The 17,832-nt window shown below is 35.8% G+C and overlaps 1 protein-coding gene across 1 annotated transcript; it reads right to left on the bottom strand.

The window, feature by feature from the left end:
* Positions 1-316: 316 nt before the first annotated feature.
* On the bottom strand, positions 317-16,926 carry TTN8 (Structural maintenance of chromosomes (SMC) family protein). Its single transcript, XM_085728561.1, has 18 exons — positions 16,374-16,926; positions 15,390-15,626; positions 14,706-14,939; positions 14,128-14,366; positions 12,939-13,205; positions 12,548-12,818; positions 11,092-11,215; positions 9,856-9,966; positions 8,877-8,984; positions 8,596-8,735; positions 6,836-6,925; positions 6,547-6,755; positions 5,148-5,317; positions 4,766-4,875; positions 4,308-4,684; positions 2,546-2,797; positions 847-1,074; positions 317-702 (listed from the first exon to the last, which is right to left on the bottom strand). The coding sequence occupies exons 1-18, from the start codon at positions 16,809-16,811 to the stop codon at positions 654-656; spliced, it is 3,654 nt and encodes a 1,217-aa protein (XP_085584687.1). The 5' UTR covers positions 16,812-16,926; the 3' UTR covers positions 317-653.
* Positions 16,927-17,832: the final 906 nt, after the last annotated feature.

The raw sequence follows: 17,832 nt of genomic DNA, 5'->3' as shown, positions 1-17,832 counted from the left end.
AACAAAGTGACAAGGAGAGAATATTAAGTACTCCCACAAAAAGTGACTAAAAAAAAAATCTCAAAATGAATGATTCATTTCAATTGAATATTAATTACTTTTCAATTATACACTCTAATTAATATTAATTTAATCACTTTCAATTCAATATCTTTCAATTTACATTTATGATAATGGTGAAAGTATTATTTATCACCTTATTATAAAATAATATTAATTTGAACATGCAGTGTGTGCTACTTAACATACTTCACGTCTTATTTTATATAGTTCATTCATAATAAACAATGTGCTTCAGTTTTCATGGCCGTTTGACTTAAAGGAGGAATGCATGCATATATAGCAGTAATATTACGAATACTAAGTCGTGGCAGAGAAGAATGTTCAATTAATTCAATACATTTACCAACAGATATTCTGCCACCTAGTCTAGCTACAAAGCACTTCTAGTGAAGGAAAAGGCATCTAATCATCTACTATGAGGTGATGAATTCCTATTTACACAATAAAGGAGGCAACTGGTAATTTAAACACAAGATGGACAAGAGGGGACGAGAGTATATCAGTTTGAAAACCATTAAACAAGAAATAAAACTGCAACCCGAGCTCTGTACATCGAAAGCAATGTATATTATGTATCCAATGGATGAATTTTAGGACTCCCGATATTTGAGTAGATCAAATGAGAGAGTACTCGAACAGCTGCAAAGAAAGCAGAATTAGTATACAATGCTGCATATTTTAAAGAAACTAGGTTAAATAGAAAAGATTTGATTTATGTCATCAACCTATTGTAAAGGAAAAAAATACTACTTTAATATCATTGAATGATGTGAAGAAGTTTACCCTCTTTCAGAGTCCCTGTAAACCCCAACTAACGCTTCAGCTTTGTCATAGAAGCTGTCTTTAAGAGATATTACAATACTCTGAAAACCAGATCCGGCATCAGCATCCTGATTAGTCCTTGCTCCTTCACAAGATTTTGAACGAATAAAGCCAGCAACCTTTGCAACATTCAAGTTGTCCAATGCAGCATCAACTTCATCCAGTATGAAAAATGGTGAAGGCCTAAAACTGAAAATATAAGCAAGTGGAAACCATGTTAATGGACATGTGGACCAAATCTCCATCAAACTATTTTTAGGCAAAGATGTGTCAGTCTATTACTTGAATGAACACTTCCCAAAATTTAAACAACCATCTAAAATATTATTGTTCAAACATATTTTGTCTTCATGTTTGCATATACAAATCTTTGAAAACAGAAAACAAGGTAAAAACAATGGATGGTTTTATGATTGGGAGCCCCTAATATGCACCAGTTAGAGTAAGGTTCATGGGTGGACCATTGAAAAACCAGTTGGCACATTAAGGAAAAGAAATTTATTACTTTATACGGATGTACCCCTCTTCTTCCTCTTCTATTCCCATCACCACACCCAATTGCCCCTGTCACCGTCATTACACAACCACCACCAATCTCAGTGACCATGTTTATTGTGAGATGTTTGTTCAAAACATGGATTAAATCTATTTATTTGGATTTTATATGATTGACTATTCTCAGCGAAATGTTGTCTTGCTTAGATCATGATTATGTATTGAATCAACCTGGCAAAAGACTTTTTAAGCAATCCATGCAATTTCGAATGAACCAGAAAACTTTTACTTGTTATGACCCAGATTTTACTTGTTGACTCTCCTTTATTCTTTAACTTCACATTCATTTTACTTGTTGACTCTCCTTTATTCTTTAACTTCACATGCAACACAACAGGTACCCAGTTAAGCTATCAGGCAACATAATTTCTATTTATTCCTCCTGTAATAACCAATTCTTCATCCCTAAACCACAAATACGTATTAAAAATGTACTCCTTGATTATAACCATGTATATTATTCTATGAGTCCTACGTGTTATAAATAATCTTCCGAAGCCGTAGAGAGTTCTCACTTCCTCCACATTCCTCCGATATCTGCTTCCGTTTCCTCTAAATCATCTTCCTCTCCACATCGCCGCCACCTATTAGAACTCTGTCGGGTGGCCAACATCGAGTAATTCTACCATTCGGTGGCGAAGAAAGTTCTTATTAGCTGGCGAGGCAATACAAAGAAGCAGACGCCGTTGGTTGAGGTAGAAGAATTTAGGAGCATGATGCCTCTGCACGAGTTTCTAAAGAAATTGAATTTTCTCACATATGTATCCGCACGAGTTACACAAACATGGATGTAACACAACCCCCAATTCCCATAGCAACACCGAATGGCTGGAATTTTATAAGAACATTTGGGTTTGTTGCACATGGGTAGAAAATTGTAGCAGAAAAAAGGGAATAAAATTGGACAAAGATAAGATTAGAAAAAGAAGTTATAACCGGCTATAGCAGGTACGATATAATGGGTTCACCGGTGGACCTTTTTAAATGGGACCATATTAGGGGCACCCTTTATGAATAAAGGTAAAAAAACAAAATATATTTTCTCAAAACCAAATATGCTCAACTAGAAAGATATCTTAAATTCTACGAGTACAAATAACTCTACCTGTGGATGGAGAACAGCAACGCAAGCGCAGCAACAGTCTTTTCGCCGCCAGATAGTTGTTCCATGTCGCGGAACCGCTTTGTTGGTGGCATAGCAGTGTACTTCATGCCATGTAGAAATGGATCGTCTTCATTTTCCAAATTTAGGTATGCTGTTCCACCCAGAGGATGTGTGTTGCTCTTTGTAAGTTGTTTGTAAATTTTATCTATATTACCAGCGATATGGTTGAAAGCCTCCATGAACAAATCATATCTGCATTCAACATATAAATAAACACTGGACTCACAAAAAGGCAGATGACAAACAATGGAATATAAATATAGCTAATTATAAAAATTACACATCGTTTCTTTTAGTTCCTTGTTTTCCTTTTTTTTTTTTTTTTTGTGTTAACCCTCTGGTTCCCAAGGAAAAGGGGACATGGTAATCCGGAGTTCGGTCATGAGGTAAGTATAGTCTGGCCAATAATTGTTCCATTATAGTAAAAACGGCTTTATATTGTTTTTGTAGTTTTTCCTGCAAGGCTTTAAATATAGGAAACAAAATGAAAACTGGTATTTTTAAAATTAAAACTAAAAACATGAAATTAAGGAGCAGGAATAGACCAGTCAGCGACGGGGGCCTATGACTTAGCGGCTAAGTCTTAGCCTACATCAGGCCCATATCAAGCTAGACTTATTTTAGGCCCAAGCCAGGTCAAAGCTATTTTTAAGTCAATTTATTTAACTAAAAATGTTAAGCGTAATGTCATCTGAAATGCATTTCAAGCGTAACAGGTCAGCCTATTCAAGTAAATAAAAAAAAATAACTTCGATGTTATGATTGCAGTAGAGTTATGATTAAAACCATATGTTCATTGACCTTATCAATATTTAATTACGATAGTTCAACTTCAACATATAAGCTTGTTCAGGGATACATTTATGAGAGAATTATAAATGCCTTGTTACAAAATAATCACTCAATTAAACTTCTAAGAAGATTGGGTTACACTATTGAAATGTTTACATCATAAAAAAATAAAAATAAAAAATTAACTTGGACTATAAAGCTCAGTTTGTTCATTCTGAACGGGTCAAATCATGCTTAAAATAAAACCTATGACGGTTAGGCCTTAGATTATTTTGACAGGCAAGGACTATCTAAGCAAAGTCTTGCTTGTCCCAACCAATTCTCACCCCTAGAGGAAATGAACGCAGAAAAAGTTTCATTTATCAATGCCTTATGGTGGACCATGATGGGAAGCTAAAAGTCTGCCATAGAAAGCTGGCATAACACGCCATGGCAACACCATCCTTACCGAATTGGCCATGGCAATCGTTAAAAAATCCGGCACCGCAATCCACCATGACCGATATGTGACAACATGTTTCAGAGCTAGGGAGCTTAAAGCAAGTTATAAACTACTACCTCACTAAACAATAAGCAAACAAATTATTAAAGTCATTAGTCATCAAATGATACCCAAGTTCTTGCTCAAAAAAAAAATGATACCCTAGTTGGTAATAGGGCCCTATAGTCGCACTATTGTGCCAGAGCTGTCACAGGCTGGCTATTTAATGTATGTCGCATCACAATTTCATGGTGTGGGCTTGCCAAGGTAGAGATTATAGCGGCGATTTTCACCACAATAGCGGCCGGAGTGCACAAAGAAGCTATGGAGTTGAACACCCAAAACCATACATGCCCAAACTATCGGCTATGTACTAATATTATAAATAAGACAAATAATGACAAAGTGAAAGGAAAAAAAATATTGCACCTCTTCTGCTTTACTTCATTAAATCTATCGGCTTTTTCCTTCTCTTCTTTCCTGACAGCTTCAAACTCTTCAGTTACAGCTCTTTCTTTTTCAAGCAGAGCCTCATACTGGTCCAATGCCTTCAAATTTGGTGCTGTTCTTTCAATCTCAGATACCAATGCATCCATTTTTTGCTTAAAGTCTACCTCTATTTTACCCCTGTCAGATTGTCTCCTATCTTTTAGTGTTCTACTGAGCTTATCAAAGTCAAATACTGGACCCGGTGTTGAAGTATCAGTATCCATAGGATCTTGTATGATTGGAAGGCTAATTTGCTCTAGTTCACACTTTTCTACGATTTCCTGCTTTTGCCCAATCAACTGCTCAATCTGTGCCTCCTGTAACGACACTAAAGATGTTGGCTATCTATGCATTATGCATGAAAGTACACACGGGCATAGAAATTTCACCCATCTAACCTTTGAGCTAATCAAACGATTAAGTTTGGCTAAGCTTGTTGTGGCTGCCGAAGCCTTCTTCTTCCATTCCTGGATTTCCTTTTCACGATCCTCTGACTCTGATTTCCACTCTACAAGGGCAGAAAAACATAGAAACCATAAAACTCCAACGACAGAAACAATAAACGGAAAATTGAAATGATGATGGGTCCGCTTCAGTCAAGATCAACAAAGTGTGTTCCTGTTTATTTCAAATGGTAAACAGCAAAGTACTAAACAGAGAACCAATCTATCACAACAATAGCATCCCCAACCTCAGAAAAAGGAGAGAGAGAGAGAGAGAGAGAGAGAGAGAGAGAGAGAGAATGCAACAAAAAACAATGATGAGGCGTGGTTCATGTACCTTTAACTTCATCTTTTAACTGATTGATCTCTTCAGTAACTTTCTCTGCTGCTAACTTTGCTTCAGCCTCTTTGGTCTGTACCCCTTTTAAATCAATCTCCAAAGCACTTAGGGAAGATTCCAATTCTTGAATTCGTGAACTCATGTCCCGATTTTGTTCATACTCCAACCTGAAGAATAATTTCAATAAGGAATATTAAATGTATGCATAAAACAATTCAAGAATAAATAATAACTAGTTGGCAAGTACAAAAGTCAAAAACTGAATCTTGAATAAGCATGTAACTGATTTTTTATATATATAACTAAAGATTATTAATAGCATACTATAAAGTATCATCACTGTAAAATGAAACGGCTGTACCTCATTTAGTGTTTTCAATTTAGTATCAAAACAAATAAATTAAAAAAAGTTAAGAGACATGAGTAGGAAATGAAAAGGACTGACTATTTCTATTTGATGGAATTAATTTGTTTCTTTATCAAAAAAACCATTAGTCACTTTCTCTAAGCCAAGTTAAACCGTAAATGATACTACTAACTATATTTAATTCTTCCAGTATCTTCTCAAGGTTTCACTGTTTCTGTCATTATCCTCTAGTTACTTTTTTTCTCTCCCACTTGGTCTCTCATGAGGACACTTCATCTTCCACATCATGCTTTTTTAACTTGCTTGATTGGTGGGTGAATTTTCCGAATTTGATGAGAACCAGCAAGAACCAAAATCACAACAAAACCATTTCACTGGACTAACCCATAAGGCTTGTGTTGTTGTATAAATCTATAATTTACTAAAGGTGAAATATATAAAAATAAAATAAAAGGGCAGCCCGGTGCACTATAGCTACGCAGGGTCCGGGAAAGGGTCCCACCATTTTGGTACACAGGCTTACCCTGATTTTACACAAAAGACTGTTTCCAGGACTTGAACCCGTGACCTTTCAGTCACATGACAACAACTTTACTGTTGCGCAAAGGCTCCTCCCTCTAAGGTGAAATATATACTAATAATAAAATAGGTATTGCAGTGAAAAATACAGACAACCCATCCACTTAAATGGGACAAATAACAATCATACAACCGTAGACTTCTATGCATAATCCAAAAATTAGTGTTCTGTCCCCGAAATAATATAGCAATTTGAATCAAAACAGTAAAAATATTCACAGCTAGCATCCTAGACTAGGTAGAACTTAATAATATTCATAATTTTCTTCTTTCCTCATTTGCTTCCAAAGATTATTTTCTCCGATTTGACAGAGCCTAATGCTGAACTAGTTGGTTTTATAATAAACTGTGAGCAAAACATATACATGTAAGTATTGTGTAATGCATAGGTTGTGTTTGCAACCAATAACAGGAGAGATGATTAGGAAAAAATGGGAAGAAGGAACATACTGATATTTTAATTTCGAAAGTTGGCTACTCAGTTTCAGCTTCTCGTCTGCTAGACTTTGAGCATCCTTGAGTCGATTTTCTTCATACTCACGAATGTTTGCAACCCCAACTGACTTGCTGAATTCTTTGTAAATCCGATCAGTGATTTCATTTATCCTCTTCTCAAGAGTATGTAATTCTTTATTCCTCTTTTCAACAGCATCTCTTAACTGCAGCACATAAACAATAAGTAACAAGTTCGGTATACAAGAATACTGCTATGAATAAACAAAGGAATTGCCAATGTCACCTTCTTCAGTTCTGGACTAATACGTTTAATTTCTTCTTTGATGGCCCCCTTTTCACGACTAAAATCTGAAAGTTTATCTTCAATGCTTTTCTGGTAAAAGGTGAAACCAAAATAAAATTCAAATATTCCAAGAGGAACAGAAGACAGAGAAATCACTAATGAAGAAAGGTTCTCCTATCCATACCCAACCAAAACTAGCATTTATCCAGCCACAGATGCAAAAACAAAAAGAAACTAAAAATCCAAGCACTGAATAGTATCATAATACCAACAATAAAGTCATAATCCAATAGTGCAAGCTCTCCTATGTGATTAAATATGGAGGATGAGAAAGAAAGAAAAATCTCCCTGTGAAGTATTAAGATCTAAATATGGGGAAATCAGGCCAATCTGGGAAGATTTCTAAATGGTGGTCAGATATATGCAATAGAACGAAAACTCGGAGAAGGGAAATTGATATTTCTGAACATTCTATTCTGTATTCTTAACTACTAATCTTCACTAACTTAGATGCTAACCTACATACTCTGTAACAGACTCTATTAAAAGTTACAACAAACAGTGCTTATGTGGCACTTCACAGACTGTTAAGAACAGCTAATCTAAGACTAACTCTTCCATTTATGTATATCAATTAATAATAAGTTAAGTTAGAAGTAAGATAAAATAAAAGGGGAAGAATAATTACTCCACCCACATCATTAGCAATTTATATTTAATATATTTATTGTTAGAATTCAGTTCTCTGTAGTCCATCACGGAGCAGACTCGTAGTCCACTGCAACATGTTCTACAGGCTACCCATCTCCTGCAGGTACAGTGTTCACGGCTGCAAACCACAACCAAAACACACCCGAATAGCATTGGTGTGCCGCAACTGGACCGATTGTTTGATATATCTAATTTATCCAATCTTAAATCCGTTAAGCTTCTTCATTTTAGAGTTTTTGGCCATTTCATTATATCATAAGTGTGGCCCTACCTCTAGCAGCTACCCTGCTAAACGCTTTAGCAGTTTTACCGTCTGACGTGGCCACTATCTGGGATTCACAATATAGATTTGGTTTATTATATTGTTATTATGCTTTAATAAATAAATAAATAAATAAAAACAAAGAAAAGAGCAGCCTAATTGAGACTCCGGCAAATCAAAACAAAAACACTAGAGGTAGGGCCCATATGGCCCAATTCTCGCTTTAAACCTAAAATCTTTCATTCGGGCTTCGGATGATTATAAACCTAAGCGCTGTTGAGCTGCATAAGAGAGGATACAGAGGGAGAGTCAGGAACAGAGCAGAGAAGGAGGGAGAGTCACATGCAGCAGCAGTGCAAAGAGGAGGTGTCGTCGCAGGCCCAGAGCAAGGGAGAGATTCAGACAGCGAAATGGACTAATGGTCAAGCGAGTGGAATGATCGAAAGAACGAAGACAGCGTGATCAGGGTTTTCTTTTTGAAAACCAGTCATCTTCTGAAAACTTGACCCAGATCTCAAAACAGGTTCACTATAGCGCCTTTCCATCTTCGATCCCACGATTTTGCCAGAAAGTATTCCATTATTCTCAACAAAACCACACCCCCATCTGATTGTGAAACACATACATAGCAAGCACATAGAAAAAGATAAATGTATCCACACAATAAATGATACAAGCTTTTCGTGCTTAATTATGTCACATAAAAAACCTTCAAAGGCTGGCGCAGCTTGCATGCCAGAACAATTATTATATTATTATGAAAAAATGGTGAAAATCATGAAGTTACCTTTTCAATCTCAGCATATTGAATTTTCTTCTCAAGTCCACTTTTTTTCCCCTCTGTTTCAGACTCTTTAACGCGCATATCTCTTATTGATCCTATCCCTTCCAACTCCGACTCATACTCCTCTTTCTTTTTGACATATCCTGAAAAACAGAATGCAAAGTTCAAGAGCAAATTCTTTAACCTAAATTTATATATATATATATATATATATATATATATATATATATATATATATATATATATATATATATATATATATATATAAAGAATTTAATACAAACCTTCAAGTATCTTGTCATCCCACTGTTTTGACCTTGCTTCCATTCCACCACTAGTGCCACCAGTCATTGTGCCGGATTTTGTCAGCAAAATTCCATCCACGGTTACAACTGATCAAATTACATATGGAAATGTTCAATAATTTGCATTCGGCCAAGCTTCGAGGCACCAGGAATGCAACACATACATGGTAGGATTCTCAAAATGCAAAAGGGTGGTTAGAACCTCTGAAGCATGGGTACTCCAAACATGGAGAAGTACCGGTACAGGGTACGCACCCGTACCGGGTACGCGTATGGTACTCGTAACTTAGTACCGAACCGTACCTATTTTTACTTAGTTATTTCGTCGTAGTTGGTGCAGCAAAAATGTACGGGCGTTGAAAAAATAACCAAAATTATCTTGCTTTTGATGAAAATAGTAGAGGGGATGCTAAAAAATAAAATAAAACTCTCAAGCAACATGATGATGGAAGTGCACTTGAAATTTTTTTTTTTTTTTTATACCAACGTACCCGTACCTATGCATCATAGGTTAGAACTGAAGACAGCAACAACACATCAAAAAATTTCAAGGTGTGAAGATCATAGAGTTGAGAAGAAGTTCTAAATTTGACTGAACAAACAGAAAGCATAACAAGAAGCCAGAGAGAAAAACAGGAAGGAGAATCCATATATCCCCTTTAAGTAATAAAGATATGTGTTAAAAACTAGAATCACCATTGATGAATGTGTGAAGAGCTTGAAGCTCAGAGAGAGAAAAGAGAGAGAAAGAAAAGTGCAACTGAATTCAGTTATTCTATTATTGCTGATGAATGAGAGATTGATTACAGATATTTATAATCCCTAGGCTTGTGAGACAGCTGTTAACAGCTCACTAAATCTTACACAGCAAGCTAACAATAGATTTCTCTAAGCATATCTAGTATAGTTAGACTGTGAATATTATATACTCTAACAGATAATATCAAAGCATTGTTACCTTTAAACCTCTCCCCACTCCAGCTTAAAATTTTGGCTTCCTCGAGGTCTTCACAAACAAGAGTATTCCCAACAGCAAATAGAATTGCCTTCTCCAAGGAGGGATCAAACTTGCACTAGTTAAGTTCAAAAGCTTTAAACACTTTTAAGTTCACTATAGGCATATAGATTAGTTAAAACAAAATTCATCAATACAAGTAAAAACTTCACGATGAAGTATTCATATAAAAGGGGAAAGAATACAAGAACAGGTTATGTTCAATGTTTATAGACTGTAGTTAAAATCTATTAGTGGAATATCTTTATAGGAACACATTAAATTGATAGACCGTACAATAGCATTTGATGAAAGAAAATCACTGAACAAAATAGTGTTTTTAAAAACTGCGTCTAATTAGGGAGAAGATTTGATTTTAGTGAGCTATGGAAAACAGCATGCATAAACAGAAGATAAAACATAAATCGGTACAACACGAGATTAGTGAGAACAATGTACTAATGGTAAAGAGTTGCAAATTAACAAAAGAATCGAGACTGACAATTTTTTGATAATGCAAAGATGACTACCAACTGCAGCTCTACATATCACCGTGACTGACAAGGTAACACCAACAAAAACAGACATTTATATGCTTTTCGTTTTTAAATTTGTTTAAACAAATTCCTGTAAAATTTTGAAATACCATCTAAATTTAGCAGGAAGCATGTAAACCAAAAATAATTTGTAGGGAGAAAACCACTGGACAAACAATTGCAGTAAATAAAAAGGTAAATAGTGTACCGATGGATGGTCACCTATCACCTTTTTGTGCTTTTTCGAATTGAGAAATTTTCAAGTACAGTGACTGACATCAAATCATATATTGTTTATTTTTTAAATCCATTAAACAATAAAGTCTTGAAGGGCAAGCTAGCTTAAAAGGTAAATTTCAAAATAGATATATAAACGAGGTGTTAGAACAAATTCAAACAGCAAAATTTGAAGCTTTTGTAGACGGGTTAGGATCCTTTCCATTTTGTCTCTCCATTTTCCCTCTCCATTACTATAGTTTTGAAGGGTTTTGAAGTGTACAAAAAATAATCAGACCCGCCAAATGCACATCATTGCATTTATATTTCCAAAACTTTGGTAATGGAAAAAATAGAGGGTGAAAAAAAAATGGAGAGGATCTTGACCCTTTGTAGACACCCTCACAACCAGTTCCCTCAAAGTAACCACTAGTTAAATAAGGATATTGAATCACATCGAAAACCAGTTTTGCTGTACCCCCTAATGAGCGTAATCTTTCCATTATTTGCTTCACCCGAATAGATTGTAGAGGAATAAATGTCTGGGGAGGAAGCCTCTGCTCTTTTAAATACTGTAGAGAAGCAAAAAAAATAATAAAAATTTCAATCAATATATAGAACTTCAAAGTTAAAACAGGAAGAATTGCATATATTTACACCAAAGATATAGCTTTTCAGCAGTTACATAGGTTCCTCAAAGAATTACATCGAAAAGCATGCCTTTCAACAGTAACAATTATATAACAGCCTTTGAAAAAAATAATATAACAATCTTGTAAAAAAACCAAAGAAATAGGAAGTGACGTATAGGAAGCAATAGCCCTACATCTTGTATTGTTACACAAAAACTCTTCTGAATAACAGCAATCTTGTCATTGCAACTAAAGAGATGGGTCAAACAAAACCCGCTGGAATGGCAGAAGGCTAAATGTAATTATTTAGGTCCTCAGAGACGAAAAGGCAACAAAATGTAGGTCCACCAGCTTGAAAGCCCTAGTTTCATGTTTGGGCTTTCAGTTCACCAGGTTTATGCTTCACATGACTTTCTACCTTATTTTGAAGTCCATCAAAATTTGTGTTCCTATATAGATACATTACTAGGCCTATTATAACATGGACCACAGTGGACCATCATTAAGCAACATTGATTAATTTGGTCATCACAGTAATAGGGTAGACCCTACATACCGGATTATCCTCTCTTCCTAACCTTAATACCCTTCCACAGCAATCACACGCCTCCCTGAAACCAGAAGCTTCACCACCCACCATGCAACCTCAAACAGAAGCGCCTCTGTCACAACTGGCACCCCACCACGGATCTCCCATCTCACTTCCTCCAAGAGTAATACCCAGCTGGGTTTGATTCCAAGGAAGGATGTGGAAGTTGCAACCTTCTAACCCATTTTTTTCGATTTTATGGCTTCTTTTTCTTCCATCTTTTTTATTTTTGCTCGTACTGTCGTAGACTTGGAGGCAAGGGTTTTTTTGGAGGAGAGGGGAGCAGATGGGTGCCCAGCAAGGGTTGGGAATGGGCTTCGACGATTTAGGGTGAGGCCACTACAAGATGGATTGAGGAAGGGGTAATTTGGTGTGGAGGGTGTGGGATGCAAGACGAGAAGAATTTAGTGGCCAGAACTAGTGGCACATCAAGAACCACCATCTAGGTGGTCCATGTTAGAATACGCTGATGCCACCATACTTATTAATGGTTCTCTAGCTTGTTTCCTTTTTTCTGAGTTTATTCACTGTGTATAAACTATAAGAAAAATGTATTAAAATCTAAAGCATAAAAAAGCCATCAACAGCAAACAGGAACAGAGTCTAACTTCTTAGCAATCAATAATCATAAAGTTTTGAAAAATAAAATGGCACAAACTAGGATATTGGGAAATATCACTAACCTTGATGCATTCCTTCCCGGTCTTTTCATCCTCCACAACAACTGCATCCATTAATTTACCCATAGCAACAGTAACGGCTAGGTTATACTTCTTCTGTGTTGGCCTACAAAGATCAGTCATGCGACCATGGACTCCTTGAAACAAGCGTTTCAGAGTTGCCACAGCCTGAGACAATTTAGCATCTCTCTCGTTTTCATAGCGATCCGCCTTCAGATCACGTAGTTTATTTTCTATTTCGCCAATTTTTATCTTCAAGTTGTCATACCTTCTCCTGCAGAACAAAAGTAGCACATATCATTTCACAAATGTCAACAATGAAGACTGTAATGCAGTAGGATACCTTAAATTAAAATGAAAAAAAAAATGAAAAAAGAATAACAAGTTGATTTACTTGGATGCATTATGTTCTTCTTTCATCTCACGCAATTGTATATTCAAGCCTTCAACTTCATCCTTATTCTTTGCAGAACTATCAAGAATTTTTTTAAGCCTTTCTCGCATCTGCTTTTCCTGTGAATCCAGCTCAGCCTCCCGGTTTTTTAATTGTTGAAGATTTTCTTCCAAATTATTTTGAGCTTCACTATCAGCATGTTGCTGCCTATCTAGAAGTTCTTTTTCCTCTCTAAGCTTTGCGGTTTTCATCCCAGCTTCCTCTTTTCTGTAATAACAAGATTATCATCACAAGTTCCCAAACAGAAAGAAACATCAACAACAAATTAAAAGTTGAAATTAATGCTAACTACCAAGTACTGACAACACATGGCCAATGGCAAATAACAAGAAATCGGCCACTGAATAAAAGAAATACCATATGCAGCTAACACCATCTGCAAACCTCCGCCTGATATTAGGCAAAATATTACTAATCCATACATGTTCCAACTTCAGGCCAGTGATATTTGTTTTTTTTTTATCCGTTTCATTTTGACATTGACCAAATAAATGTGCAATTTAAACCGATGAGGAATAAAGACTTTCTTCAACAAGGAGATAAAAAAAAATAACATGATACTAAAACAGTTTTACCTACTATACCTAAAAGTCAACACATTTTTTATCCCACCAGCATGACCAAAAAACATACTCTTACCGGTCTTGATTATAAGCAAAAAGAAAACATTTACTAAATACCCTTCAATTAATATAGATTTTATTTTTCAATAACCACTTCATTCTCATGGAACAAGTTCTCATGAAGTGAAAAATACAATTACTTTTTTAAATTATGAAAATTAATTGCACTCAACTAAAATTCTTAATTAGCATGATTTTAGGTATTTTTGCTTAGAATCGGGACTAGAGGAAGAAGTATATAGTGGGTAAAAGGCAGATAAGATAGTTGGTGCAACCCAAAACACAATACGATTTCCCAGTTTCTGGGTTCCAGTTCAATCAGTGTCTTTGTGCACTGGCTCTAACTGTACAAGGGTTGGAATATCCACTGTATTCCTTTCTATGTATTTATTTCTTTGTTGTTTAAAAACATAAGATTTTAGCTCACTCCGAGCGTTAAGAAATTATCCTGTTCTACACGAAAAAGAACAAAATATAGAATGGTGATGCAGCGGATAAACACTCACATTCTAAAATATTCTTGCAAGTCATTATCATCTAACTGAATCTGATCGCCAACATTTCGACCCTTTTCCTTTAGGTCTTTCATTTTCCCTTTAAGATCCTCAATACCACTCTGTAGATCTGCTATATCTTTGGCGTGCCCCTTTTGCTCTTCCCTTTTTTTGCCAAGCCCTTTCTTCCCTTTTTTAATTTTTGCATTGATGCGAGACATTTCCTCCTTTAACTTCAGAAGCTCAGGTTGCTGCAAGGAGGACAGAAACCAGAAAAATCCCATAAATGACAAGGCGCATAACAAATAAAATCAACAGAGGGAACAAAACTAAAAAACTTAGAAAGATGATTTTCACATAGTCCAAGATATATATTTCATTTTTGTTTCCAAAGGAGTAGGAAACAGCTCAAAAGGGAGGATTCAAACTGTAGTCCTTATGTATAAGTCACACTATAGCCTATTAAAAACGAGCAATGTTTAAGATGCATAGCATAGGATCAACCTATGTGAAAAGTTCGATGGCTAGAGTTGAAAATTAAGTGGTTAATTCCCAAAACCCACTCCAAATATAGAAGAAAAAACACTCACAGTCTTGTCAAGTCTATTGCTTTTCTCAGCTATTTTCTTCTCACGTAGCATAACTTCTTTCAGATACTTGGCTTGCTCTTTTTTCTTTTTGCCGGCTTCATGTTCAAAATTTTCTAATTCTTTAATAACACCTTCACGGCTTCTTTTATCAGCTTCAAGTTCCTCGGTTGTTTTAACAACATCATTTTCAATATTGAACAACTGCCACAAGAAGTGATCCTTCTTCATAGATTTCTGCAAGGGAAAAAAACAAACATATTTGAGAATTTCATTTTCACCATAAGCAGTCGGATAAAGATCACGAGAAAAACTGAAGAGAAAATAAAAAATGTATGAAATATCGCCTTGATACTCAGCCCCACTAATTCCATTTCACACTCCTGCCCCCCTTTGTTACTTCCCCTTTTATAAGCAATTATTTTATGGTGAATACTCTGGTACCCTAGAGTTTTGCTGGGTATGTATCCAACATCCAATCATTTCATGTCATGTCATATTTTTATATTTAAATACTTATAAATAAATTTAAATTTTGAATTGATTTTGCCTTTAGGGCACTGATACCTCACAAACTCCAGCATAAAAAAAAATTCCTTTTTTATTCGCCTGTCCTCCATATCAATAATGTGCCTATGAAGTATACTAATACACAAACAAACATAAATCAAAAGCAGATAAAGTTACCAATTGATCCTGCAAGCGAATATGTTTCTCCGCCTCTTCCTTCTGTTCTTTCTTCTGCTTCCTCTCCATCACCATCGTCTTCTTCTTCTGATAAACAAGCGCCGATTTCTCTTCAGCAGAAGCTTTCTCTTCTTCAAACTGCTCATAATCTCTCTTAAGCTCATCAGATCCAGATATCTGCTCAATAAGCCCAGTGAGCTCCTTCGGATTCTTCGACGCAATTGATTCCACATCACCCTACAATAAAAAAATTCACCATACTCATCAACCATTCCAGTGTGAAACAAAGATAAGCTTTCGAATATAGCTAATAAAAATAGCTTATAGCTTATAAAAACAGCTTATAGCCAGGAAAAAAAAAACAGCTTAGTGCAACTTCATTTTATCTTAAAAGCTGTTTGGACAACCTTTTTCGGCCATATTGGAAAGCTTGGATAAACAGCTTATTTTAACATAGGTCCTGTTTGGATAAACAGCTTATTTATAGAAAAAGATAAAATAAAGTAAATTGTTTTTGTATATGCTACAAGCTGTTTTTATAAGCTATATTGTAGCGCAGAGTCGCCGACACTTCCCATAGAAGCCCTGTCTGACACTAACACATGTGCTTGCACTCAATTTTGCCATTATTACAAATTATAACCAGTGTAAACGTGTCTGTGTGTCGGTGTAATGTCTGGTGGAGGTGCTAGTAAAACACCATCAACAAGAAATTGCAAAGAAATTAAAAAAACAAATAAGCTGTTTTCAACTTGTTTTTAAAAGCTCTCCATATAGCTTATAAAAACAACTTATAACATACGCAAAAACAATTTAATGTTGTTTCATCTTTTGCTATAAAAATAGCTTATGTAACCTTATACGTAAGTGCTTATCATCAAAAGCCTTTGTGCTATAAGCTGCAAATAAGTTGTATATCCAAACAGGTCCATAGTAAAACACTATCAACAAGAAATTACAAAGAAATTGGGAAGAAAAAAAAACCTGAAAAACCAAGAAATTGCGTGCTTTGACAAGAATCCCCAACGATTTGAGTCTCGCATTGTAAACATCCCAATTAACAACACTATCATCAATCCGATACTCACTAGCACCAGCAGAAGTAATAGTTCTAGTGAATTTGATTTCGGATTCATTCGCAAGCTGATAAACCAATCTCACGAAAGCTCTTCGACCTTTCTGTTCTTTCTCACGATCATGGAAAGCGTAGATGAGATCTTTCAACTGAGCGCCACGGAGTTGATTGGTGCGAACGCCGAGGACGAAGCTGATAGCATCCATGAGATTGGATTTTCCGGCGCCGTTGGGGCCGATGATGGCGGTGAAGTCGTAGAAAGGGCCAATTTGTTGGAATCCTTTGTAGGATTTGAAGTTGGAGAGTTCGAGGCGGAGGATTTTGCCTGGAGATTGTAGCGACGGCATGGTTGTTGCGGTGGTGGAAGAGAAACCCTAGCGGAGAGGGAATTTGGGGGGAGAAAGAGGGGTTAGGGTTTGGAAGTGAAAATGAATTGGCGGGATTGTGAATTTCAGTGATTGTGGAATTTTGATTTGGTACGGTTATTATTATCGGCTTTTTTGCAGCATGATGATGCGTTTCTAAATTTGGTGACGAGTGTGCTTAGGAAGTACTGTACTGGATTAACCTCACTTGCTTAGGAAGTTACTGGATTAACATCACTTGAAGTAATTCTACGAAAAAAAAATCCCCCCCCCCCCCCCCCCCCCTTGAAAATGAGGGTAATTTGGGTTGATTTTATTGTTGATCAATGGTTAAAAACACAAGTGCAAAAAACTCACGGTTCAAATGTTTTTTTTAAGAACTCACGGTTTTTTTTGAAGGAAGAACTCAGTTCAAATGTTGTTTACAACATGTGTCTTAGCAATTTCTATATTTTTTTGAGTAATGCAGAACTATTTTACTTAACACATTAAACAAGTTCATTCATAAATATAAAACCCCTTTTGTGTCCATTAATATAAGATCATTTTTAAAATTTCATATGCATTGCCCTTTTATTATACGTCACTTGATTGCAACATTCACTCTTCATTCTTCAACCTTGTGGTCATTGGTTCGAGACGATCTTTTCGAGACTAAATCATAGGTTCAAAATTTCTTTTGCATTACTAATTTCTTTACTACAAAAATGTGTCTATTTAATTTATGAATCTTGAAGTAAAATTTTTCTCTTTCTTTTGAAGGTCAAAATGATATTATCTTTTTAAAAGGTCAAAATGGTAAGGATGAATATGAAAAAGTAACATATTTTTAGAGCTGAAAATGAGTCGAGTCGAATCAAACTTGTCTGAGCTCGGCTCGACTCGATAAAAATTGGTCCGGCTCAAAATTTGACTCGAGTTCGATACGAACTTTTTTTGTAAGCTCGAGATCGGCTCGTTTAAAGTTCACGAACAACTCGGTTCGGCTCGATTCGGCTCGTTA

Source organism: Medicago sativa, chromosome 1 (genome assembly GCF_051527215.1).
Source record: "Medicago sativa cultivar Bolivia chromosome 1, Bolivia_mono, whole genome shotgun sequence".
NCBI classification, from domain to species: domain Eukaryota; kingdom Viridiplantae; phylum Streptophyta; class Magnoliopsida; order Fabales; family Fabaceae; genus Medicago; species Medicago sativa.
This window is presented reverse-complemented; position numbering and strand designations above follow the sequence as displayed.